Source organism: Nicotiana sylvestris, chromosome 3 (assembly GCF_000393655.2).
Source record: "Nicotiana sylvestris chromosome 3, ASM39365v2, whole genome shotgun sequence".
Taxonomy (NCBI): Eukaryota; Viridiplantae; Streptophyta; class Magnoliopsida; order Solanales; family Solanaceae; genus Nicotiana; species Nicotiana sylvestris.
In genome coordinates this window covers 83,448,683-83,474,709 of record NC_091059.1, presented here as the reverse complement: position 1 = coordinate 83,474,709, position 26,027 = coordinate 83,448,683, and the positions used below count along the sequence as shown (strand labels likewise).

The window sequence follows — 26,027 nt, the reverse complement described above, 5'->3', positions numbered from 1 at the left end:
TAACAGCTGCACATATCCTGCTCGGTCTCCCAGTCGCCTCCTCGATCGGCTGGCCCCACCACTAAAACTTTACCGAAACATTGTTCTTTGACCTCAGCTTTCTAACCTGTCTGTCCAATATTGCCACTGGCTCCTCAATATAAGATAGATCCTTGTCCAACTGGACTGAACTGAAATCCAACACGTACGGTCGATCACTGTGATACCTACGGAGCATCGAAACATGGAATACCGGATGAACTCTGGCCAAGCTGGGAGGTAAGGCAAGCTCATAAGCAACCTCCCCAATACGCCTCAATATCTCAAAAGGGCCAATAAATCTCGGACTTAACTTTTTTTACTTCTCGAATCTCATAACGCTCTTCATAGGCGAAACCCGAAGCAGAACTCGCTCTCCAACCATATGGGAAACATCACAAACCTTCCGGTCCGCGTAACTCTTCTGTCTGGACTGGGCTGTACAGAGTCTATCCTGAATCACCTTAACCTTCTCCAAATCATCCTAAACCAGGTCTGTGCCCAACAATCTAGCCTCGCCTGACTCAAACCAACCCACTGGTGATCTACACTGTCTCCCATATAAAGCCTCATATGGTGCCATCTGAATGCTGGACTGATAGCTGTTGTTGTAAGCAAACTATGCCAATGGCAAGAACTGATCCCAAGACCCTCCAAACTCGATCACACATGCACGGAGCATATCCTCAAGAATCTGAATAGTACGCTCGGACTGTCCGTCCGTCTGAGGGTGAAATGTTGTACTCAACTCCACCCAAGTACCCAAATCATGCTGAACAGCCCTCCAGAACCGTGATGTGAACTGAATACCTCTATCTGAAATGATGGACACTAAAATACCATGCAGACGAACAATCTCCCAGATATAAATCTCTGCCAATCGCTCCGAAGAATAAGTAGTACACACAGGAATGAAATGAGCGGACATGATCGGCCGATCCATAATCACCCAAATAGCATCGATCTTTCTCAATGTCCGTGGGAGCCCAACTATAAAGTCCATGGTGATCCGCTCCCACGTCCACTCTGGGATCTCCATCTGCTAAAGCAACCCACCCGGTCTCTGGTGCTCATACTTCACCTGATGACAGTTGAGACACCGAGCTACAAATCCAACTATATCTGTCTTCATCTACCTCCACCAGTAGTGCTGCCTCAAGTCCTGATACATCTTCGCGGCACCCGGATGGATGGAATACCGCAAACTATGGGCCTCCTCTAGAATCGACTCCCAAAGCCCATCAACAATGGATACACAAATCCGACCTTGTATCCTCAATGCCCCATCATCACCGATTGTCACATCTCTAGTATCACCGTGCTGAACCTTGTCCTTGAGGACAAGCAAATGAGGGTCATCATACTCTCGCTCCTTGATACGATCAATTAAGGAAGACCAAAAAACCACGCAAGCTAGAACCTGACTGGGCTCTGAAAGATCCAATCTCACAAACTGGCTGGCTAAGGCCTGAATATCCATCGCCATAGGCCTCTCTGATGCTGGTAAATAATCTAAACTCTCCAAACTCTCTTCCCGGCGACTCAAAGCATCGGTCACCACATTGGCCTTACACGCGTGATACAGAATAGTGATATCATAGTCCTTCAGCAACTCTAACCACCTCCTCCGGCGTAAATTTAGATCAGTTTGCTTGAACATGTGCTGCAAGCTCCGATGGTCAGTATAAATCTCACAGGGAACCCCGTATAAATAATGGCGCCAAATATTCAGGGCGTGAACAATGGCAGCTAACTCAAGTTTGTGAATAGGGTAGTTCTTCTCATGTATCTTCAATTGTCTGGACACGTAGGCAATCACCCTACCGTCCTGCATCAACACCGCTCCGAGGCTAACCCTCGAGGTATCACAATAGACCGTATAAGACCCCGAACCTGTAGGCAATATCAAAATTAGGGTTGTGGTCAAAGCTGTCTTGAGCTTCTGAAAGCTCACCTCACACTCTTCCGTCCAATAAAACGGAGCACCTTTCTAGGTCAACCTAGTCATAGGGGCTGCAATCGATGAAAACCCCTCCACAAAACGATGGTAGTAGCCTGCCAAACCAAGGAAACTATGGATCTCGATAGCTGAGGATGGTCTGGGCCAACTCTACACGGCCTTTATCTTCTTCGTATCCACCTGAATACCCTCACTCGATACCACATGGCCTAAGAATGCCACTGAATCCAACCAAAACTCACATTTCGAGAACTTAGCATATAACTTCTTCTCTCTTAGAGTCTGAAGCACAGTCCTCATGTGCTGCTTATGATCTTCCCGCCTCTGGGAATACACCAGAATATCATCAACAAAGGCAATGACGAACGAGTCAAGATACGGCCGGAACACACTGCGTATCAAATGCATAAAGGTTGCTGGGGCATTGGTCAACCCAAATGACATAACAAGGAATTCGTAATGACCATACTGAGTCTTGAAAGCAGTCTTCGGGACATCTGGCTCTCGAATCTTCAACTGATGGGAACCTGAGCATAAATCAATCTTAGAAAACACACGTGCGCCTTGAAGTTGGTCAAACAGATCATCAATATGAGGCAAAGGATAATGGTTCTTAACTGTCACTTTGTTCAACTGGTGATAATCAATACTCATACGCATATAACCATCTTTTTTCTTCACAATATAGACAGGAGCACCCCAAGGTGATACACTAGGCCGAATAAAACCCTTATCAAGCAATTCCTGTAACTGATCCTTCAACTCCTTCAACTCAGGAGGAGCCATACGATACGGAGGAATAGAAATGGGCTGAGTGCCCGGCAACAGATCAATGCCAAAATCAATATCTCTATCAGGCGCCATGCCCGGAAGGTCAGCTGGAAACACATCGGGAAAATTCTATACTACTAGGACTAAATCAACTAAAGGGGTATCAATACTGACATCTCTCATATAAGCTAAATACGCGTCACACCCCTTGTCAACCATACGCTGAGATTTAAGAAAAGAAATGACTCTACTGGGAGTGTGATCTAAAGTACTCTTACACTCAACACGCGGTACACCTGGCATAGCTAGTGTCACGGTTTTGGTATGACAATCAAGAATAGCATAATAGGGCGACAACCAGTCCATGCCCAAGATAATATCGAAATCTACCATGCTGAGCAACAATAAATCGGCTCTGGTCTCAAAACCACTAAGAGCAACCAAACACGACCGATAAATGCGGTCCACAACAAGAGAATCTCCCACAGGAGTAGAAACATAAACAGGGGAACTCAAAGAATCCCAAGATACACCCAAATGCAGAGCAAAATAAGAAGCATAAGAATAAGTGGAGCCTGGATCGAATAGAACCGATGCATCTCTGCGACAAACTAGTATAATACCTGTGATTACAGAATCGGAAGCAACAACCTTGGTATGGGTAGGAAGGGCATAGTATCGGGCCTGGCCTCCCCCTCTAGGGTGACCTCTACTACCGCAACCTCCACCTCTAGCTGGCTGAGCGGGTGGGGTAGCAACTGGAGCTGCAACCATAGCCTGAGAACTTTGCGGGGCACACTGTGGTTGAGAAGTCTGTGGAGGTGCACCCCTCCCAAGTTTGGGCCAATCCTTCACCACGTGGCATGTGTCACCACACTCAAAACAAGCTTTGGGAGGACGTGGCGGTTGTGACTGGCTCGTGCCAGGTCTGCTGAACTGACCTCTGAAAGCACCCCGCGTTGGAAGCGCGCTAGAAACCGGAGGTTCATAATAAGTCTCCTAAGGCCTGGGAGGAGCTGGAGCAGCACTAGGTGCTGGAAGAGCTGAATGAACGAGGAAACTCATATAACCCCTACCATGATGACCTGCAGCTGGGGTACGAGCACCAGAATAATGGCCCGACACTCAAGACCTCTTGGCCTCCTTCTCCTCTCTCTCCCTATCATGCATACCCTCAATCCTCCTAGCAATGCTCACCACCTGCTGATAAGAAATATCCATATCCAACTCACGAGCCATGCTAGACCTGATGCTAGAAATAAGGCCCTCAATAAACCGACAAACCCTCTCGCGGACAGTAGAAACCAAGGCTGGTGCATGCCTAGCCAAACTGGTGTAATGGACAACAAACTCTGAGACAGTCATAGCACCCTGGTGCAAATGCTCAAACTCGGCACGCCATGCGTCCTTGAGGCTTTGAGGAACATACTCTCTCAGGAACAGAACTGAAAACTGAGTCCAAGTCAGTGAAGCATCCTTATCCGGACTGTCTAACTCATAGGTGCGCCACCACTCATAAGCGGCTCCTTGAAGCTAGAAAGTAGTGAAGGAATCCCTGCTCGATCCTGATATACCCATGGTACGGAGAATGCGGTAACTCTCATATAAAAATCCCAGAGCATCCTCCGATGCTAGACCACTGAATACAGGAGGCTTGTACCTCTTGAACCTTTCAAGCCTCAGCTGCTCCTCCTCGAAAGTCATTGCCCTGTCCTCGGGCTAAACTGGCACTGCAGGCGGTATAGGAATAATCTCAGGGACCTGCTCAACATGCACTCGCTGCTCAGGAGTGTGGGTGGCGGGAGTCTATGCTCCTCCCCCGGCCTGAGATGTGGCTGCAGCAAGGGGAAGAAACCCTTCCTGAGCTAGAGTGGTGCACATGCTCATGAACTGTGCCAAAGTCTCCTGGAAAGCTGGAGTAGTGGTAGCAGTAGGCGTGTCAGGTGCCTGGACTCCGAATGAAACTTCTGGTGGTGACTCGGCGGTAGCTCGCGCAAGTGCTCTGGCTGCACCACGTGCGTGTCCTCGGCCTCTACCCCAGCCCCGGCCTCTGACGGCTGCAGTAGGGGGTGCGAGTGTCTGATCATCTCGGGTATCATGTGTCCTCACCATCTGTGAGTGAATAGAAGACAGAAGTTTAGAATTATGATGTCAAAATATTGCACGACGAGGAAATCAAATGAAGTAGAATTTTTCTAACAGTTACATAGCCTCTCGTAGATAAGTACAGACGTCTCCGTACCAATCAGCGAGACTCTAATAACTCGGTTTGTGATCCATGACTCCTATAAACCTAGAGCTCTGATACCAACTTGTCATGACCCCATTTCTCCCTCCGTGAACCATCGTGACGGCACATAGTCTCTTCGACTATGTAAGCCTAAATTGCGGAAGAAAAACCAAAATTTCTGGAAGTAAAACAATTTAAGACAGAAATAAAGCAGTAACAGTGTTTAAATGTGTCGTTCGGCATACACCATGTTTAACTCTCAATACCAAAACATGAATCCAAGACCTGGAAGCCCACAAATCACAAGCTAAGATCAATACTACATAGCTCTAACTCCGGAATGTCTAAAAAGAAAAGAAAAAAATACAGAAGGGCTAAATACTAAAAGTAAGAATAGAAAGGGACTTCTCGGTCTGCGGACACGGCAGATGTACCTCGAAGTCTCTAGAGTAGTAGCCTCTTCAAGGATGATAGGCCTGAGTAGTGGTACCTAGATCTGCAAATGAAAAACATGCGTAGAAGGGGCATGAGTACACCATAGCGGTACTCAGTAAGTGCCAAGCCTAACCTCGGTTGGGTAGTGACGAGGAAGGTCAAGGTCCTACTAAGGTTAAACAAATAATGAGATGACAGGATAAGATAAATAGCACAATTGAGAATCTATAGTAAAAATCTACACAAGATAACAAGGAGTACAATAACGAAAACAGAAATAAAGGCAACACTAGGAAGTACCACTCATAACAAGGATGATAGCTGGGGATCTCTTGGTATCCGGAGGATCTCTTGGTATCCTCAATATATGCTAGAGATCTCTTGGTATCCCGAGGATCTCTTGGTATCCCCAATAAATGCTAGGGATCTCTTGGTATCCTTAATATATTCTAGGGATCTCTCGGTATCCCGAGGATCTCTTGGTATCCTCAATATACGTGCCAGGGATCTCTTGGTATCCCGCACCTCAGTTCAGATCATAAATATGTACAGGGGATCTCTCGGGATGATGTCCCGCAGTCCCAAGTAAAGAAACACAGCAGCAATACAAGAATACCCAATTAAGCTAAACGCCGTACCAAGTAAAGAGTTAATTATAGCCTAACATGCTTCACTTAATGCAATTAAGGCAATTTAAGCAAATGGCAATTAAGTCAACTAAACATGCTTTTCTAAACTAGCAACAGGCTAAATTCGCAATTGAAATACTTAAGGAAAAACCAGATTTTTCAACATTTAGCTCAAGTACGCACTCGTCACCTCACGTACAAGGCATTTCAATTATCAAATATATCATATCCTAAGGGGGAGGTCCCCCACACAAGGTTAGACAAGTCGCTTACCTTGAACTCACTCAAAATCAACCCGAAACCACGCTCTTGCCACGAGTACTCAACTCCAAATGGCCCCAATCTAGTCAATTCAATTGCATAATGTAAATAACACTTCAAGTAACTGATTCTACAATTAAATTTTAAGCTAACACGTGAAACTATGTGAAATGACCAAAACGCCCTCTGGCCCACGTCTCGAAATCAGGTAAAAATTTTATTTTCAGAATCCTCACGCTCTCACGAGTCCATACATACCAAGATTATTCAAATCTAAGGTCAAATTCTCAATCAAAAGTCGAATTCTAGGTCTAAAAACTTTCTTCCAATTTTTCCCCAATTTTCATCTCCAATCCGAAATTAAATGATGAAACTAACTATAGATTGATGGAATATAACTAGAAAGGATTAACGAATCGTTACACAATGATCTCCTCTTCAATTTCCTCTCAAAACTACCCTATCCCGAGCTCCAAATCGAATTTCCAACTTTTGAAACTAAACCCTCAAAATTTCATATTTTTGCCTAGCTGTTTCCGCATCTACGGTCAAGGGACCTCACATGTGGTCCCGCTTCTATGAAGAATTGACTGCATCTGCGAAAATCACTAACGTCCCAAATATCTGCTCCTGCGATACATTTTTCGCACTTGCGGCATCGCAGGTGCGGTATCCTTCTCGCACCTGTGGCTCCTGCTGGACTTCCCCAGTTCTGCTTTTGCGGTTGAAATGACGCTTCTGCGGATCCGCACCTGCAGGACCCAAACTGCAGGTGCAGTTATGATAGATACCAGCAATGCAAAAATCTTCCTAAGTCTAAATTCATCTTCCGTTAAGCACCCGAAACTCACCCGAAGCCCCTGAGACCTCAACCAAACATGCCAACCAATCCTAAAACATCATTCAAACTTGTTCCAACCTTTGGAATGCTGAAAACAACCCCAAAACACCAATTTAACCTCGGATTCAAGCCTAAGAACTCCAAAACTCTAGAAATTTGCTTTCGATCAAAAAGTCTATCAAACCTCGTCCGAATGACCTGAAATTTTGCACACACATCACATTTAACACTATGGAGCTACTCCATTTTCCGGAATTTCATTCTGACCCTCGAATTAAAATCTCACTATCGAACTGGAAACTCCAAAAATTCAACTTTCGGCATTTCAAGCTTAAATTAGCTACGGCCCTCCAAAACACAATCCGATCACGCCCCAAAGCCCGAAATCACCCAACGGAGCTAACTGAACCATTGGAGTTCCATTCTGAGGTCGTCTTCACACTGTTCCGATAACGGCCAACTTTCCAACACTTAAGCTCTCATTTAGGGACTAGGTGTCCCAAAACTCTCCAAAACTCAAAACCGAACATCCCGACAAATCAAAATAGCATAATTAAACTCAGGGAAAACAGTTAATAGGGGATTAGGGTGTTAATTCTTAAGACGACCGGTCGAGTTGTCACAACAGACGCGTTAGGACCATCCAGTCAAGATCGTTCATTCAGGAGTTTGCTTAAGGATCTTTTTATGTTGTGTGTTGAGTCTGTTTTATTCTTATGTCATATTTTACCTTCTAGTTTTGTACAATAATGTCAAGTCTTTTAGGTGATATTAGAGTCTGTCATAGGCTAGTTAAGTTTGTTGTGTCTTTTGTTATTGTATTTCCTATTTTGTATTTGAAAAAAAGACGTGTAATAAATCAAAAATCCAAAAAAAAAAAAAGAGATTTTGTGTTTTTATATTTTTGTTAGATGTTTTCTTTAGAATGCTAACTCTAGAAGTTCAAAAAAAAGTCTTTTGTGGTTTTTCTTAGGAAATTAATATCTAGAACTCAAAATAAAAATTTCTTTTATATTTCCTTTAGTTTATTAAGACTAAAAATTCAAAAAAAAAGAATTTTCTTTTGAATACCTCTTTAAAAGTTTTCTCTAAGATATTAATTCTAAAAATCCAAAAAAAAAAAGATTTCTTTTGAGGTTCTTCTTTTGGAAATATATTAAAAAAACAAAACAAAAATATATTTTTTTTATTTTTACTAGAACATTAGGACATTATACATAGAAGAAAACAAAAACAGTTTTTATCTTTTTCATTTCTCGTTACGAAGTTTTTCTTCATTGTATCAAATAAAAATTCAAAATATTTTCTTTGGTTCATTCTTTAGATTTCCTTTCTAAAAAAACCAAAAAAAATATCTCTCTTCTAGGAGTTTTTCCTTAATAATTTATAATAAGAGTATCTGTTTCAAAAAGAAATAAAAAGAAAAGAGAAAAATATATGCTCAAGTTTAGAATAAACTATAGAACATTAAGTCTAGAAAATTCAAAAAAAAGATTTGCTTCTTTTATTTGCCTTTTTTCGTCAAAGTAGTTATTAAGATAATAAAAAAAATGTTAGTTTATTTACTTTATTCCCGATCTTCCCGAACTACACAAAGATCTGATTTATGCGGCATCATGATACGTAGGCAACCTACATAGGGTTCGATCGAATCATTTTTTTATTAAAAGAAAAAAACAATTAAAAGAAAAAAAAAAGATGAAATTATGGGATGTGAGAAATGAGAGGAAAGAAAAGAGTGATAATTAGAAGAAGAAAAAAAGAGGAAGGGAAATGAGCAAGCAAGTGCTAGAAAAGAAACGAAAAGAGAAGATTCAAGGGAACAAATTGGGATGATGCCAAGTGACCTTGTGACCCTCGAAGTCATTCTAGAACCATTAATTGTTGCTAGGTGTATTGCACGCAATGTGATATTGTTAGTTGTTAAATGCCCTAACGCTAACAGGATGACCCCACTTTGTTCCTTTTGATATCTTCAATGAGCAGAAGGGTGGTTGGTTTGTGGTTCTTAAGTAACTTATCCATTTAACACAAAGTCAAAGATCAATGTAGTCATGGCTGGCAAAGAGTTGAACACGGGCGTTACTGCTCCGGCTAAGGAAATTAATGAGTCGGAATCTGAATTGAAAGAAGAGGTCTTAAGGTTGAAAGGACAGATGGCCGAAATATACCAAGCTTGGATTAGTGGGCATCCTCCACCATCAGTTCCCACTAACTACACTGAAAGTCTTGTCACCATTCCACCACTGTCACAAATCCAGGATATCTCCCCACAAACTTTTCACACTCCACCCCCCAGAACCACCTCATATCCCGCTCCTTTGACCACTAATGTTTTTGCAGCTCATCCACATGCTACCTTTCCTCAATTCTCTAGCGAGACTGCATTCAAAATCCCCGATGCCCAACACTATGCTCCAAAGCCAATTTTCAAGGTCTCGGGTCCATACTCTTACGCTCCTCATTTTGAGCTTCCCGGTGAAACTGCAAAGCCTGCTAAGACAGTGGAGCAAGATGAGATATCCAGAAAGTTGAAAGGGTTTAAAATGCCAAAGTTTAACTTGTATGATGGGCGTGGAGATTCAGTAGCCCATATGAGGGGTTATTGCAGTGAAATGAGAAGTGTTGGCGGGAAAGGTGAGTTTCTTATGTCGTATTTCAGTGAGAGCCTGACTGGGGCAGCTTTGGAATGGCATACTCGTCAAGATGTCGGTAAATGGCATACATAGGGTGACATGGCTCAAGATTTTGTTCGACACTTTCAATACAATATAGACATTACCCCAGACCGCTCCTCCCTATCTAATATGGAAAAGAAATCGGAGGAAAGCTTTAGGGTGTTTGGGCTCAGATGGAGGGAACAAGCTGCTCAGGTCAGTCCCCTGATTGGTGAAAAAGAAATGGTTGAGCTTTTCCTACAAGCCAGGGTCCCACCTACTTCAGTCATTTGATCCCGGCCTTGGGTAAACCTTTCAATGATGTGGTAAAAATGGGGCAGATGGTAGAAGAGGGAATCAAGTCAGGCAAAATCATGAGTTATTCTGCATTGAAAGACACTACAAAAGACATTCAAAACATCTCAGTAAGTTTGGATGGAAGAAAGAGAAATAGAAAAGATGTTGGTGAGCCGCACCAACGACAGGATCAGTGGGCATTCCTGATCAACGCTTTAAGCCTCGATATCGACCCCATGGATATCCCTGTGCTCCAGATAATCCTCCACAATGCTACTTCTCTCCACAAAACCCCCAAAGTTGTACATCACCTTCCCAGTACTCCGTCCACAATGCACCACCATATGCTCCACACCCACGAGACCCGCGATAGCCTGCACCACTTCCACAAATGTCTTACCCGCCCCCTCAAGCATATCAACCAACTACCCGCAAAAGGTTCCAACCGAGGACAGAGTACAAAATGAAAATGCAAAAGCAAAAGGAAAAGACTTTCACTCCTATTAGAGAATCATATGCCAGTTTGTTCCAAAGGTTGAGGCAATTGGACATGTTGAAGCCGATTCAGATAAAAATGTCGAACCCTCTTCCAAAGAATTTTGATTATTCTCAAAGGTGTGCATATTGCTCTGATGCCCCAGGTCACAACATATAAAAGTGTTGGCATATGAAAAAAGCAATTCAGAAGCTTATTGATGCCGGTGACATTGTCGTGCAAAATTCAGATGCAGTAGACACTAGCCAAAGTCCATCGCCTGTTTATAATAAGACGCATATGGTGGGTATGATTTGTTTTGAAAAGGAATATGAGAATTCTTCTGAGATCCTCGGAGGTCCACGTGTTGCAAAGCTTTCAGCTCTATCAGAGGTTGATCTTAAGAACGAGACGGCAAAAGGGACCCAAACGTAATTTGCTAAAGTCAATGTGATGGAGACTTGGGAAGGTCCTAGTAATGTTGATGCGGAACTCAGTGGCTAAGATGTCGTGCTTGGTAATTGGAAAGACGCTCCATCTCTTGGCTAGCCGGGAAGGAGTCTTGGTGGTTTATTTTGTTGTCATTTATGTTGTCCGGGTTATTTCAGGGTTGTAATCCGGATATTATCTTGTGCCTCAAACCCTTCTATCCTTTTTATTTTGTCAAGTTCCTTTAGTCGTAGTAACTCATATAGTGTTATCTAGGTTTGTTCCAGAGTTGTATCCTAGTGTATTTTGCTTGTCTTGTTGTTCAAACCCTTTCACCGTCTGTCTAATGCAATTTTCTATATACTGTTATTTCTAGTCATTTTTGTTTATCTCTCTTTTACTTTTATAGTTCTTTTCATGCTGGCTCTAGTAACATGACATGCACGCATAATTCTAGGCCTGGTCTTAAAAGTTAGTTTAATCATGAAATAATGAAGCAATTTTGAGGATGATAGGGACACTTTGAGATCATTGGAAGCCCGAACTGTGTGAAACTGGGGCAAATAATTTGGGAAGTTAATGGGATGACAAGAATTCGTTAAAGGAGAGTGCATCCTAGACAATTTGAAGCGAGTAGTTTTGAGTTCAAGTGTACCTCAAGTAACAAGATAAAGTCAAGAAAGTTTTCTCCGAATTGACAGAGGATATCCATTGTGAAGAGGGAATCACCCAACGAGGGTTCTAAACTTGACAAGGTGCTAAAGAAAAGTGGAAGGCATATTAATGATATCAATGCCAAAGCCGCAAAAGAAATATTGTGCATGATCTTCAATTTTCATTTCAAGTTGCATGTGTTGTACTTGGCATTTTTAGGGATTAGTAGGCCTCTTTTAGCTACCCAAACACTTATACCATTTGATACCCTTTTGAGCATGTACTGATTTCTTTGACCTCCCCTCTTTTGGAATCAAGTTAGAGTCATACGGAAAAAAACGTTTATGTCCCCATAGGTTTATTTTAAAAGGTTCATTCCAAAAGAAAAAATTCAAAAAAAAAGGAGAGAAAAATGGAGATAAAAAAAGGAAAAAGAAAAAAAAGGGAAAGAAAAAGGAAAGTAGTAACAAGAAAGTATTCTTGTGAACTACGTTTGACCTGATTCTTGTCACCATAAGATACGTAGGCAGCCTTACGGTTCGGTCATACCAAATAAAATATTTCTTAATCCCACGAAGTCGAAAGTGGGGGAGATTTTCTTAGTAAATCCATCAAAAAAATCAAATTCCTTTATTTTAAGAAATTGGGGCAATGTTTTTAGAATGGATTCCAAAAGTTATAAATAAATTAAACCCGTCGTCTTAGTTATTTTGAGCCTTTATGATATCCTTTCTTTCTAACCCTATCCAAAAGCCACATTACAGTCCAAAAAAGACCTCCCAGATAATTTTTGAGAGTGCTGAGTTTAGACATGACAAGAGTATATGATGTTTTACCATGGTTAATGCCTTGTCATCTACAGAATCCGAGGAAATAAGAAGAAAAAAACAAAATGAGAGAGTCTTATTGGTGAAAACCTTCACAGGCACCAAAAGGCGATGGTGAATTAAGAAGAAAAGAACAAAATGAGAGAGTCTTATTGGTGAAAACCTTCACAGGCACCATAAGGCGATGGTGAGTTGAGAGAAAGAACAAAATGAGAGAGGCTTGATGATGAAAACCCTTCGGGCACTACAAGTCGAATAAGGACCGTGAATCAGATAGGATAATCAGAGCATTGAAGCTCAGTTTCACAACTCAGAGGTACAACAAGAGTTGAACATTAGACTTGCTCGATAGATTAGGCCACTTAATCCAAAGGTGCATGTCATGGTCATTAGAGTTGGTATCCACATTTGATAAGTTTCAACTTTGTAGTTTTCTCGTTAGGAATCATCTCTTTTCCTTGTCCCTTACTCTGTTCCTTTTGTCTTGTTTACTTCCTCTTCCTGAGTCTGTTTGACCAGAACAAGTGAGAAATGACTTCAAAATTTGCTACCATCTTTTCAATTGCAGCAAGCGGGGTTTGGCTAGCACATCAAAGTGGTATAAGTCAAGAAAGACCAGCAAGCGCACGGAGTTGGTAACAATCAACGTGTTTTGGGATTCATGTGAAATACAAAGTTTTCAATCTACATACGTCAGGAAAGAATAGTACGCGCACTGAGTTGGTAACAATCAACGTGCTTTGGGGATTCATGTGAAATACAAAGGTTCGGTAAATGTCAATTTATGAGCAAAATGCAATAGATAGAGGATATTGGGTTTGAACGGATCAGAGGTATTTTCAGTAATAAGGGTGATAGAGAAAGTGGTTAGTCAATAAACAAGCAAGGTCTTTCGAGTTGAAATCAAAGTTATCATGGGAAGTGAAAGAGCAATCGCCCTCAAAGTCAAGGCCACAAACCAACCACCATATCTATAAACTCACAAGTTTTCTTTGTTTGAAACAGGGATGAAAATTGTGTCCAAATCAAAGCTTGGAAGTTTGAATTTTTTTCAAGTGTCGTGCCCAAATTTTGTTAGCACAAAGGCGGTTTGAGAAGGGGAAAGAAAAATATGTTCGATCTGTAGGAATCCTCCATGAGGAAAGCATGGTTCAGGGGCAAGGAATTTTATTCGTTCTGTAGAGATCCTCCAGGAAGAAAGCATGGCTCAAGTAAGTTCATTCTCGTTTTTTCAGAACCCTCCTGGATAATGGGATTTAATTTTGAGTTTTTAGGACCCTCATAAATAATGATATTTAGCGTAAGTTTTAACATTAGGAAATAGAATTTAGCTTTCAAGTTTTTACTCTTAAGATAAGATTTAATTTTCAGGACCCTCCTGGATAATGGGAGTTAGCTTTTAAATTCTTAGAGATTTTGGGTAATATGATTCGTTTAACACTCACAGATGTTCCCAATATCAAACTGGGGCAGAAAAATTTCTTTTGTCTGTCTTGTTGTAATCAGGCACCCACCTGAGGAACAAGGGAAAACCATTTCAAGTTACAAGAGAAGACGGGTCAAGTTCAACAATCAGGCGCCCACCTGGAGAATAAGGGAAGATGGCACAAGTTCAAAGGAAAGAAGGTCAAGTTCAGCAATCAGGCGCCTACTTGGAGAACAAGGGAAGACAGTTCAAGTGTCAAGGGAAAGCAGTTTCAAAGGAAAGCGGGTCAAGTTTGGCAATCAGGCGCCCACCTGGAGAACAAGGGAAGATAGTTCAAGTTTCAAGGAAAAGCAGTTTCAAAGGAAAACGGGTCAAGTTCAGCAATCAGGTGCCCGCCTGGAGAACAATGGAAGACAGTTCAAGTTTCAAGAGAAAGAAGTTTCAAGGGAAAGCGGGTCAAGTTCGGCAATCAGGCGCCCACCTGGAGAACAAGGGAAAACAACTCAAGTTTCAAAGGAAGACAGTTCAAGTTCAGCAATCAAGTGCCCATTTGGAGAACAAGGGAAAGCAGCTTAAGTTTCAAGGAAAGCAGTTCGATTCACCAATTGGGCGCCCACTTGGAGAACAAGGGAAGGCAGTTCAAGTTTCGAAGGAAGACAGTTCAAGTTTTGGCAATCAGGAACCCACCTGGAGAATAAAGGGAAAGAAGTAATGTTCAAAGGAAGACGGTTCAAGTTCAGCAATCAGGAGCCCACCTAGAGAACAAGGGAAAACAAGTCAAGTTTCAAGGGAAAAGCAGTGCAAGTGTTGGAAATCAGGCACCCACCTAGATAACAAGGAAAAGTAGTTCAAGTCTCAAGGAAAAATAGTGCAAGTGTTGGAAATCAGGCACCCAACTGGAGAACAAGGAGAAGCAGTTCAAGTCTCAAGGAAAAACAGAGCAACTATTGGAAATCAGACGCCCATTTGGAGAACAAGGAGAAGCAATTCAAGTCTCAAGGAAAAACATGCGCAAGTGTTGGGAATTAGGCACTCACTTGGGGAACAAGGGAAAATAGTTCAAGTTTCGAGGGTAAACAGTTCAAGTTTCGAGGAAATGCAGTGCAAGTTTCGAGGAAAAAGCAGTGCAGGTGTTGGAAATCAGGCACCCACCTAGAAGAACAAGGGAGAGCAGTTTAAGTTTCAAGGAAAAGAAGTTCGAGTTCAGCAATCATATGCCTACCTAGAGAACAAGGGAAAGCAGTTCAAGTTTAAGGAAAAGATAGTTCAAGATCAGCAATCAGGCGTCCACCTGGAGAACAAGGGGAGACAGCTCAAGTTTCAGGGAAAAGCATTTTGAGTTTCAGCAGTCAGGCGCCAACCTGGAGAACAACGGAAAATAGCTCAAGTTTCAAGGAAAGCAGTTCGAGTTTCAGCAATCGGGCGCCCACCTGGAGAACAAGGGAAGGCAGTTCAAGTTTCGAAGGAAGACAGTTCAAGTTTTGGCAATCAGGCACGCACCTGGAAAATATGGGAATTCACTTTAGAATGCAATTCAAATCAGCAACAAAAGAAGCTCACGGCAAGAATGCGGGTCAACAGTCCAAGATGACCAACAAAAGTATTTTCAATCCAGAATAAAAAAGAGGGCAAAAAGAAAGAAAAAAAAGAGAAGTAAATCCAAAATACAGAAGCTGAGAAAGATGTGAACTGTTCAAGACGTGGTTGAAGTCACAAGCACCACATGTCCGATCTTGATCCGAAAAGCTGAAGAAGAGCGAGCTAGCACCTGTAGCTAACAAGCGCCAAGGTTTAAATCTAGAGTCTGCATGAAGAACCATTCAAGACTCAAGATCAAGCTTCAGAAGACTTATAGATAGGAATCTTGTAACTCATAGTTGACAGGCTTAGCTAGTCTTTTTTTATTTTTTTTTATTTTTGATTTAATAATAGGACCGCGGAGCGGAACCTCGACAGAACGGCACCTCGACCGGCTCTCCACCTCAGTATACTCCATCATCTCACTCATTTCTGAACTACACGTGGCCTGATTCCTTTATAGCCAAGCATATGTAGGCATCTCAGATACCAGGGCTCGATGACATTCCCTTTTTCTCTTAGTTTTAGTCTCTCCAAATAAGGGTAGGGTCAAAAAACCTATCTAGTCATTCTTTTTCTAAAAGCTCTTCTCATTTCCAGTCAAAGAGGGGCAGCTGTAGACATGTGATTTTTGACCCTCCCCAAGATTTTACACATTTTTGTATTTAAATATCTAGTTTAGGTCTAATATAGTTATTTTAACTAGTTTTGACCCATTTACTTTATTTTATCACAAAATAAAAATTACAAAAATATTTTTTGCTTTTAGTTGCTTTTAGTTTATATACCTTTCCTAAAACTAAAAAAATAATACAAAAATATTACCTTATTTTTATTTTAATATGATATTTGAAAATGCCAAAAATAAGTTTGTTTTAATGGTTAGTCTTGTTTTAATATTTATTTTTACTTAAGTAGGATTAATTAGTAAATGAGGTCGTGTTTTTAGTCTCGTCCGTGGAAACAATAAAATTTGGGCTCAAACAACCCATTTTTTAGCGTAATTTTAGGACCTAGCCCCATAATTTCCAAGCCCATAATTCTTAGGCTCATACCCCTTAACCTAAAAAAACCCTACAAATACCTAGACCCCTAAGAGTAGAACATCAGCCGCAATTCACAACCTAGAGGACACCACCCCTGAAGGTCTTCTTCAAGAGAGAAGCAACAAAATATATCTGGAGCACACAAAAAACCAAAGGAATAGACCAAAAAACACCAGTCGTTCCCCCTTTCTCCATTAGCGAAGAAAAACCCATCTCTAACCTTCAAAAATTGACCACCCCATCTCCCTGAACCTAGCAACCAAAGGTCTAAAGGAAATTAGCAGCAACTTGCAGAAAAGAAAAGAAAACGAAAGTGAAGAGACAAAAACGAGCTAATAACCACTGGTTTCGATCTCACTTCCGTTACTTTTGTTGTTTATTTGTTGTTACATGAAATTCAGGTCTGGCCGAAAATTTACTTACGAGCTGACCGGAAAATTAATTCGGCGACCACCAACAGGCATCCTTCCCTACTGTCACCTTTAAAACCAGTCTTAAACCATCGAAAAACCACCCTGAACCAATGTGAAAATCAGCCAATCGAGCTGGGTCTGTTTGAGGTTGTGATTCCGGTTCTAGTTTCTAGTCCGTAACTGGTTTGGGATTACTGTTTTGGAGCTTCTCTTTTATTGTACCTGTTGGAAATTTCAGCAATAAAGTGGCAGTAGGCGTTATGGTATTAATGCTCAACTAGGTCAGTTCCTTTAGCTATTTTGGGGGTAAATTTCTCTTTTGGCTTAATTGGGATTTCATTCAATCGTTTCTTGATTTTATTCATATTAATTTCTTTGCATATCAAGTTCTTGATTTACGATAGGGCTTTGGTTCACTAGAATCCAAGAATCGTACCTTGTGAACATTTGATTGAAAGAACTTTAGTTGTTTAATCGTACCTTGTGAACATTTGATTAAAATATGTTGACCGTAAAAAGGGGTTCTTTTGTACTATTTGTGTACTAATACTAATTTATTATCGTGATTATGTACACGTTCGCGTGACATGATTACGGTTTCTAAGATAAATATTCGTAGAAAATGCTTTAAGAGCGACTTAATCTATCTAAAAACAAACCCGGAGTATGCGTTCGCGCAACTTTGACCAAAATTTCTTAATAATAATAAAGCGTGATTAATTTTGGACACGTACGCGTGACATGATATTTTACGTACCAAATGAAATGAGTACACGTACGCATGACTTATTTTAGAATAATTTCTTAATTAAAAGAGGTAAATGCACATAGGTTCTAAAATAAGTAATTAGACAATTTAATAAGCCAAATATGATCAAAGCAACCATGCTAGAACCACAAAACTTGGGAGTGCCTAACACCTTCTCCCGGGTTAACAGAATTCTTACTCGGATTTCTGTGTTCACAGACAACAAATAAGAGTTAACCTTCCTCGATTCGGGATTTTAAACTGGTGACTTGGGACACAATAAATTATCCCAAGTGGCGACTCTGATTTAATATAAATAATCTTATTTCGATTGTCACTTTATTTGGAAAAACTCCCTTATACCCTTCTGGGTGTAGTAAAAAGGAGGTGTGACAATACCATATAACAACAACAAGTCACAACTACTTCACGACGAGCGGCAAGCTCCAATTGAAATTCATATATGCCATATCACCCCTTATAGAGTTCTTAATTTAACTTAACAATATCATTAACATGATAATAAAGTCATTCATCAGTGATTCTAACCGTATACCATATATTTATAACAAACGAAACAATCTACAGCTCCAACTATCCTCAATTAACAACTTTATTCACTAGTTCATGTTTAGTCCATCGATATTACTTAATCAATATCAAGATAACCTTAAGCACATGCAAGAACACAATATACATACCTCCTACAATAGTTTCAATTCAAAATCCAAATTATATTTAGCTTACAACAACCCTCAATGGCAATACAACACCATAGAAGTGACGTAAAGCTAATCTTCACTTCCAATCTCAAGTTTCATATGTTTCGTTCACCAATTTGCTTAATAAACATATATACATGCATAACAAAAGAAACAATATCATAATCAAGTTATCTTCCCCATTTTCCATCCATAAAAACATATGTTTATAGCCTTAAAACAACCCAACAAAATATAGCAACATCTCTTCCCATTTTAAGTGTTATCTTGTAATCTTTCACTCCAACACCAAAACCAAATGTAATTAACTTTAAAGCCCATCAAAAGGATGTTAAAAATACCTCAGGAAGTAGATCAATTTCTAACCCCAAGCTTAACTTATCTCACCATCATCCTTATTCACATCACAATACCATGGAAGGGTTATTTTTCACCTTTTGCTAACTTTGATGTTGGATTACGGTATACTTTGTTAAAATTTATTTGGAGCCTTGGGGAGCTGTTTGGGATGGTTTGGAGAGTGTGAGGATGGAAGGAGGACAACAAATGATCAAATATCATCAAAAAAACGAGATAAGAACAGGTAAAGGCAGGGCACTGACCAAGTGGGTCCCTGCGTAATCTTGCGAAAATACGAATATCTCTCTACATTGATGTTGTATTGACAAATGATTTAATGCATTAGAAACTAGACTCATAGATACTCAATTTTATAGGTGTATCACTCCATAATTCAAAGTACATTGGGATAAAATCCCAGCTACATTTGACCTGATTTTTAGCACATTTATGAATGTAACTTGTGATGACTTTTTCCAACTTTTGTTCCACAACTCGCTTGACTTCAAACGGTAATACATGACTATCATACAACTTTAATAACTCATAAAATAACCTCACTATCATGTTAAGCACCCTATTCTTATCCCAAAAGTACATGTTATAATATTCTCAACTTGTCGACTTTCGATGAAACTTATTTTCTTTCATTCCTTTAGCTTCTAAGCTTTCCAACTCTCTTGGTACTTGTTATTCATGATCTTAACTATTTTTATCCTTCATGTTAACATGGTTAACTTACATACGAAAGCATACTCTCAGCCTACATCAATTGACTTACGACATACTCTCACATACGAAAACATGGACTGTAATATGCTATGAGTGTGGAGATACTAGGCACATCATAAGAGATTGTCCCAAGCTTGGGAGAGGCAGATTTTATCAGATCACTCAAGATATAGGCTCCATTCATGTTGCTACTCCACCTGCACAACCAGCTAGGGGTGGAAAACAAGCGGGTAGAGGGCGCCCTAGAGGGGGAGGCCCGGCCCATTGATATGCTTTCCATAGTAGGGATGAGGCTGCTGCACCAGATGGTGTTGTTACAGGTATGGTTTTAATTTGTCATAGAGGAGCATCATTCTCATTTTGATCTAGTCCTATTTATCATTGTGATTACTTCTATCTTAGTTCATATATGTGCAAGTTTTATTATTCTTGTACTTTGCTTATGTGTTTACCTCTATTGAGAGATTCTATAGCGGTAATCTGTGTTCGTCATCTTGTTTGTTCAGTATTTAGAGTTATGAGACTATAAGGGACTTTTTGATACGCAATATGGTGGTTTTTAATATGATTTCTGGATGGTTTGTTCATGATTTGTGATTTAGATAATCTACCAATATGGGAAGTTCGTTACATGTTGTGACTTATTTCGTAGAATTGAGTTGTTGGAAGGTGTCGGTTGGTATGATGTGTATCATACTTGTGTTTTAGAGTTGAGGATGGGATTCTCACATTTTTTTGTGGTTTGATATGTTTGAATTGGGCTACGTACCGTGGTGGAATTATATTTGGATGAGATCCTTGTGATTAGTTCATATGCTTTGATTCTCCCAAGTGGGATGCATTTGTGGTATGGTACTGATAGGGAGTTGTGCCTATTGGACTTGTTTGATATTTCTCTCATGTGTTTCTCTTTGCATTCAGTCATATTCATGTTGTGCTTATTGGGTTTAGCTTGCGAGGTATGTGCACAGGTGGCGTTAGGTGTGACTTGTTGATTTCTGTGAGTGGTGATGAGAACTTCATGTTTCTTGCATCGTTTTCAGCATTGTAAAGGTTTGGAACAAGGTTCTAGTTGATATGAGGCTATTTGCCTGTACCGGATTTGCTAATAGGTAGTTATAGTAGGTAGAGTTGTTGTTCCAGTCATATCAGCGATGTAATTACGTTAGGTGGTCATACCTTGTGGGTGTATGCATGAGTTGTGATAGCTGGCTAAGGTTGATACAGTGTGTTTATGCGGGAATCGGGTCTTTGGGAAATGATCGGATGGTGAAAAATTTGGTTCGAAGGCTTATGGTGTAGGTGTAAGGAATAATCTTCAGTTGAGGGTGTTATCGGGCTTATGTGGATTTGGGTGACGTGGGATCACCTGCGAGTATTAGTATGGTGAGTTACTTAAGTGAATTTGTGGCTTCGGACCGGTTCTTGGCACATTCGAGGACGAACGTTTATTTAAGAGGGGGAGAATGTAACGACCTGAGTGGTCATTTTGAGAATTAACGTCCCGTTTGGTGGCTTAAGGTCTCGAGTAGCTTCGTATTATATATTGTGACTTTCATGTATGGTCGGGTTCAGTTTTCGGATGATTCGGGATTGATTTGGAATGATGATTCTTTTTTAGAAGCTTAAGTGGTAAGAGTTGATCGGAGTTTGACTTTTGTATAAATGACTCTAGAATGGTGTTCAGATTATTCCAATAGCTTCATATGGTGATTTTTGACTTAGGCGTATGCTCAGATTTGGATTTGGAGGTCCATGGGTTTATTTGATGCATTTTGGTGAAAGTTTGAAAAGTTGAAGGTTTGGAAGGTTGAAAAGGTTGAGCTCGCATTGACTTTGTTGATAGCAGGTTCAGATTGCGATTTCGATTTCGATAGTTGGAATAGCTCCATTGTGTCATTTGGGACTTTCATGCAAAATTTAACGTCATTCCGGGTTGATTTGACATGATTCAGCGCGAGTTGTAGAAGTTGAAAGTGTATAAGTTCATTAAGTACGCTTTGATGTGCGATTCGTAGTTTTGAGGTTGTTTGTTGTGATTTGAGGCCTCGAGAAGGTCTGCGTTATGTTATGGAACATGTTGGTATGATTGGACGAGGTCCTAGAGGCCTCGAGTGTGTTCTGGATAGGCTATGTGGAGCATAAGGGTGGCATTTCACTGTTGTTATTATGCTGGGCATTGAAAATATGTTTTATCAATAATGCCTATTTTCATAAAAATTAGTAACTAATAGTGATGAAATTAAGAATTTAGTATTATATATTTACAAAATATATCACACTTACTATTTTGAGATTATTAGAAAAACCTTTTATATACATTACATAGGTTTTATAATTAATTTAATAAGTTATTCCTTAATCTTTAGTTAATTAGCCTACTATTTTAATAATTAAAAATTAATATCATAATTTGTAAAGTAAAGTATTTTTAAAATAATTAATTAATTACAGTAATTAGTAGTGCATTTGATAATTATAATTCCTATTACATTTTATTGAAAATTATTTAAGTTTATTTAAATTAATTATAAAAGGGTTAAAACTCAAAAAGGCTACAATTGCAATTTCCTAATTAAATACCAAGTGGCTACTCTTTAAATCATTTTCAACTCAAAACACCAAGCCCAAATGGACCTTACCCCGTCCACAACCTCCTCCCTCTACCTTGGCAATCCATTCCTATCTCCACGAACCAATCAGAGATTGCCACATCACCATTCCAATTCACTCACAAAACAAACACATCTCATTATAGTCGTTGATTAATATCATCAATGGATTAGGATTAATCCCATTTTTTCATTTATTTTTAAAGATCCAGTCTCATTTTATCTCCTCCGTTGGATCACAAGAATCCAACGGCCATCGATATTTTCCCATAAAATTGTTTTAAAATTTCTAACTCTAAAAAAATCGGAACTGTTGATCAAATTATCCAACGGCTCCCATTATGTCTCTCATATTTAACCCAGAGAAGACCTAAATATACCCAAATCCTAAAATTATTTCTCTATTGACCATGTCGCCCCCTTTCCCTTTCTTATCGTCTTTCCCTCGTCCTTCCATCCTCCATCAATCACAAAACCTTGCACAAATCCGTGAAAAGTCAATAAATCAACCATGAATTCATACTTTCTATCTTCCCCAACCGCGAATCATGCCGATTTCATTACCGTTTCATCACACAAATTCGAAATCCCTAATCTAAAACCCTAAGACTCAAAGATGCAACTTCGAATCTCCGGATTTCCGTTGTGCTCTTTTAAATTGGAGCATGCATGAGCATATCTCAGAACCTCATCATGATTATTCGAGGTCCAGAGGTCAAATGCAATGACTATTGGGCATCGGGGCTCTACCCAATGGGTTTTTCCATCAACAGTCACATTCCCTCTTCTCAAGTAAAACTCTCATTGATTTTTCTCCTCTTCTCATTTCTGATTTTACTCAATCATGCTTGAATCATCTAGTAGTCATCACTCTCCACTAGCGAGTTTAAATCTGTTTTGAAATCCTAAGGCTTCAATGGCCACTATAAATTAGGGCTTTCAATGCTCTCACCTAACAACAACCTACCCCTAATACAACACAGAAAAATGAAAGAGAATTAAACCCTAGATTACTCACTGATTTCTTTTCTTCTCCGATTTCGAGTTTGCACACTATTCGAGTTTGAGTTCAGAGTCTTAAAATCTAAAAACAAGAAGCTCTTTGGTTTGGTTTACTGCCCAAAAGAAGGTCAGTGAACCTCAACCTTTCTTTTGATCATTTAATTATATATTATATGTACTCTGTTATATCTTGTTAAATGGTTCTAGCTCTAATATGTTATTGTCAATCATCTCTATATGCTTTGCTATCAATTCATAATAGTTCATCAACTTTAGAACTATAAGTTCCTTAATATTCTGAAATTAGAGTCATGTACTAGTTATTTGTTCTGGTAACCCTAATGAATATATCTTGGGATAACTCGTATATTAAACTTCTGAAAGAGCTTGCAAATGACCCCAGTTGTTGTTTTAATCTTCTGGTGTTCTGCTCTCATATATGCTATGTTAGTTTGCCTTAGTATTTTTGGAATGATTCATTTGATATCTGGAATAAGTGGATGTGAATACATGATGTTAAGTATAAGGTTGTCACTTAATCTAAGCATGTTAGTTTATAATGCTTGAACGGTCTCCTTCTTTAATGTGTTCTTCTGTGATTCTATAACTTTAAAAAATTAGGGTAAGAACCTTCTATCACCTCCCATAACTATTTTATCACATCTGTGAACTTCACTATATAAGATAATGCCTTAACTGGATTAAGCTCTAAGGAAACAGACGCATTTCAGTTCTGCCTTCTGCTATCTACATAGTTTAAGTCGTGTCTCTAAACCTAACTGAAATTGCATATGTAATAGTTGAATGCCATCTTATAGAATCAAGTGTTGCAAAACTTCATTATGACAGACCGGTCTACTTAGCTTATAACTAAGATATGCTTACATAGTATAAACTCTCACTCTTCAGGACCACTATAATGGCAATATTAGTTTAATCCAATGTTGTTTGGTACTCAATCATATTGAATGTTCTAGTATTAGTTAGAATACAACATGTGCACATTTTAATGTCACCCATTGGAAAATTCGAACTCATCCATGTCTTAAAAAGAAACTGCTGCTGATATATCATGTTTGTGACTGAGTTTCCAGAACATTGAAACATACTAAGTTCACTGAAGCTTACCCATAGACTTAGAAGAAGCCCTTTACATGTCTATCTACCCTATGTGAATATAGGACTATATATTTAACTCTTACCCAACCTAGATGGAATGAAGATCTCTTTAGAAATCACTAGCCAATGTATCTGCCTGCCCCTGTTTTCTTAAGAACTTTGAAGTGAATTGTTAAATTTCCCACTTTGTAAGAAGTGGAATGTTAGTCTGTATGTATATTTCCATTAAGTATATATGTGATTATAGTTAATGATCTTTCATAAGCATGAGCCTGCTAAAAGGATTATTGAGAGTAATACACTTGATGCCTCTTGTACTCCTTTGAACCACATGACTTACCTATTCTAAGTTCTTATATTCTTGTGTTGTTGTTTACTCATTGTTTGCTAGAACCCATAATTGATCATGTTTGAGTGCTCTTAAGCTTGATAAGATTACATGATAGTACTACATTCTTGCTTGAAAATCCTTAGATGTTTGGTGATGCTTTGGTTTTCTGGATAGTTATTGAAATATACCTCTCCTTGTATATAATCATCACAATGGTATTGGAGTTTACTTTGAGTACCTAATTAGCACCTAAACCTGCAGAGAAGAGTAAGCATGAGTAGTTAGGGGTATTTGGGAGTAGAATTTAGTTCTTGGTTGAGCTACTCTCATTGACACAAGCACTGCTCGGGGTCCTTTAGACCATTGTGAACTTTTAAGTGCTAGGGATACAAAGAGTACCGTGTCCATGGGCGAAATTTTATCCTAAGTCGTTAATCTATTGACATTTTCTAATCTCTTTAGGTTTAATGTTCAATGGAAATAAAGTTTTTTTATTGTAAATTACCTTATTATATGTGACTCCATATTACTTTCTGGATTCTTAGTTACTGTCGATGGCTACAACTTTATCTTAGGCCTAAATTGATGTTACTTGTGTTTATGTATTGTATTAGGTTATATATCTAATAACCTTCTCTAGTTTTACGCATGTGTCTGAGTTGGGCCTGCCGAATTCTCAAAGAACTCAAGGCCAAATTCTACCATGAACTTGGAGGTCGTCTGAAGCTGATGTTGTTCTCTTCATTTTCTGCTTGGCCCAATTTCTTTCAGGCCCGCACTATGAGTCCATTCCTTTCATCTATCGCTTTATTAAGTTTACTATTATTTTCATATGTATATAACACTAATGATATTTGATTAAATACCTTGCTTTATTTCTTTGAGTTATGTTAAGAACCTAGGCAAGCCCTAAAGACGTAGTTAAAGATAAAAGAAGAATTCTTAGTAATGAATAATTCTTGTTTGATAATCATTTATATTATTCAGCTCTCAACTTTTACTAACGATTTTTATGAAGTTTTGAAACTAAGACAAATTTGCAAAGACAACATCTTTCCTTAAAAAAACAGGCAAAAATAGGAGCAAACCAAAAATGATCTCCAAAGTTGGCTATTTCTGTGAATCAAACACGGCTACAATCAAGGACTTTTAAATGGTTTGAATTCGTGTATAAATTTGAGAATCAATCTTCAAGGTATATCTAAGGCCTATTTCGTTAAACAACCTTTATTCACTAGAATTATACAAGTAGTCATACCCTTTTAAAAGACAAAGTATTTTAAAACTTTGCCATATTTTCATAAAGCTTGCAAATATAAATGGTATAGATATATTTCCAAACTTCTTTCAAATTATGTGAGATTTCCTCAAAGGCTTTTATGAGTTATAGTTACCTTCTCTGTTAAAATGCATATACTACTTTCCTTCAAATAATAAACTTTAAACAAGACATAGAGTAACCTTTAAGCTTTAAC

The 26,027-nt window shown here is 39.3% G+C and overlaps 1 protein-coding gene and 1 long non-coding RNA gene across 3 annotated transcripts; one reads left to right on the top strand and one right to left on the bottom strand.

Moving 5' to 3' along the window:
* Nucleotides 1-1,150: 1,150 nt before the first annotated feature.
* LOC138887592 (uncharacterized) lies at nucleotides 1,151-1,678 on the bottom strand. Its single transcript, XM_070169357.1, has one exon. It carries the CDS (start codon nucleotides 1,676-1,678, stop codon nucleotides 1,151-1,153), a length of 528 nt encoding a protein of 175 aa, XP_070025458.1.
* Nucleotides 1,679-22,490: 20,812 nt separating this feature from the next.
* On the top strand, nucleotides 22,491-25,427 carry LOC104228291 (uncharacterized). 2 transcript variants are annotated; one of them, XR_711305.2, is made up of 2 exons: nucleotides 22,491-23,229; nucleotides 25,193-25,427. It is a non-coding gene; the product is annotated as an uncharacterized lncRNA (long non-coding RNA). The 2 variants fall into 2 exon arrangements; XR_711304.2 differs by having other exon boundaries at nucleotides 25,167-25,427.
* Nucleotides 25,428-26,027: the final 600 nt, after the last annotated feature.

Bases quoted from the DNA above. Each gene is read 5' to 3' on its own strand.
- LOC138887592 (XM_070169357.1), bottom strand. From the start codon at position 1,678: ATGTTCAAGCAAACTGATCTAAATTTACGCCGGAGGAGGTGGTTAGAG.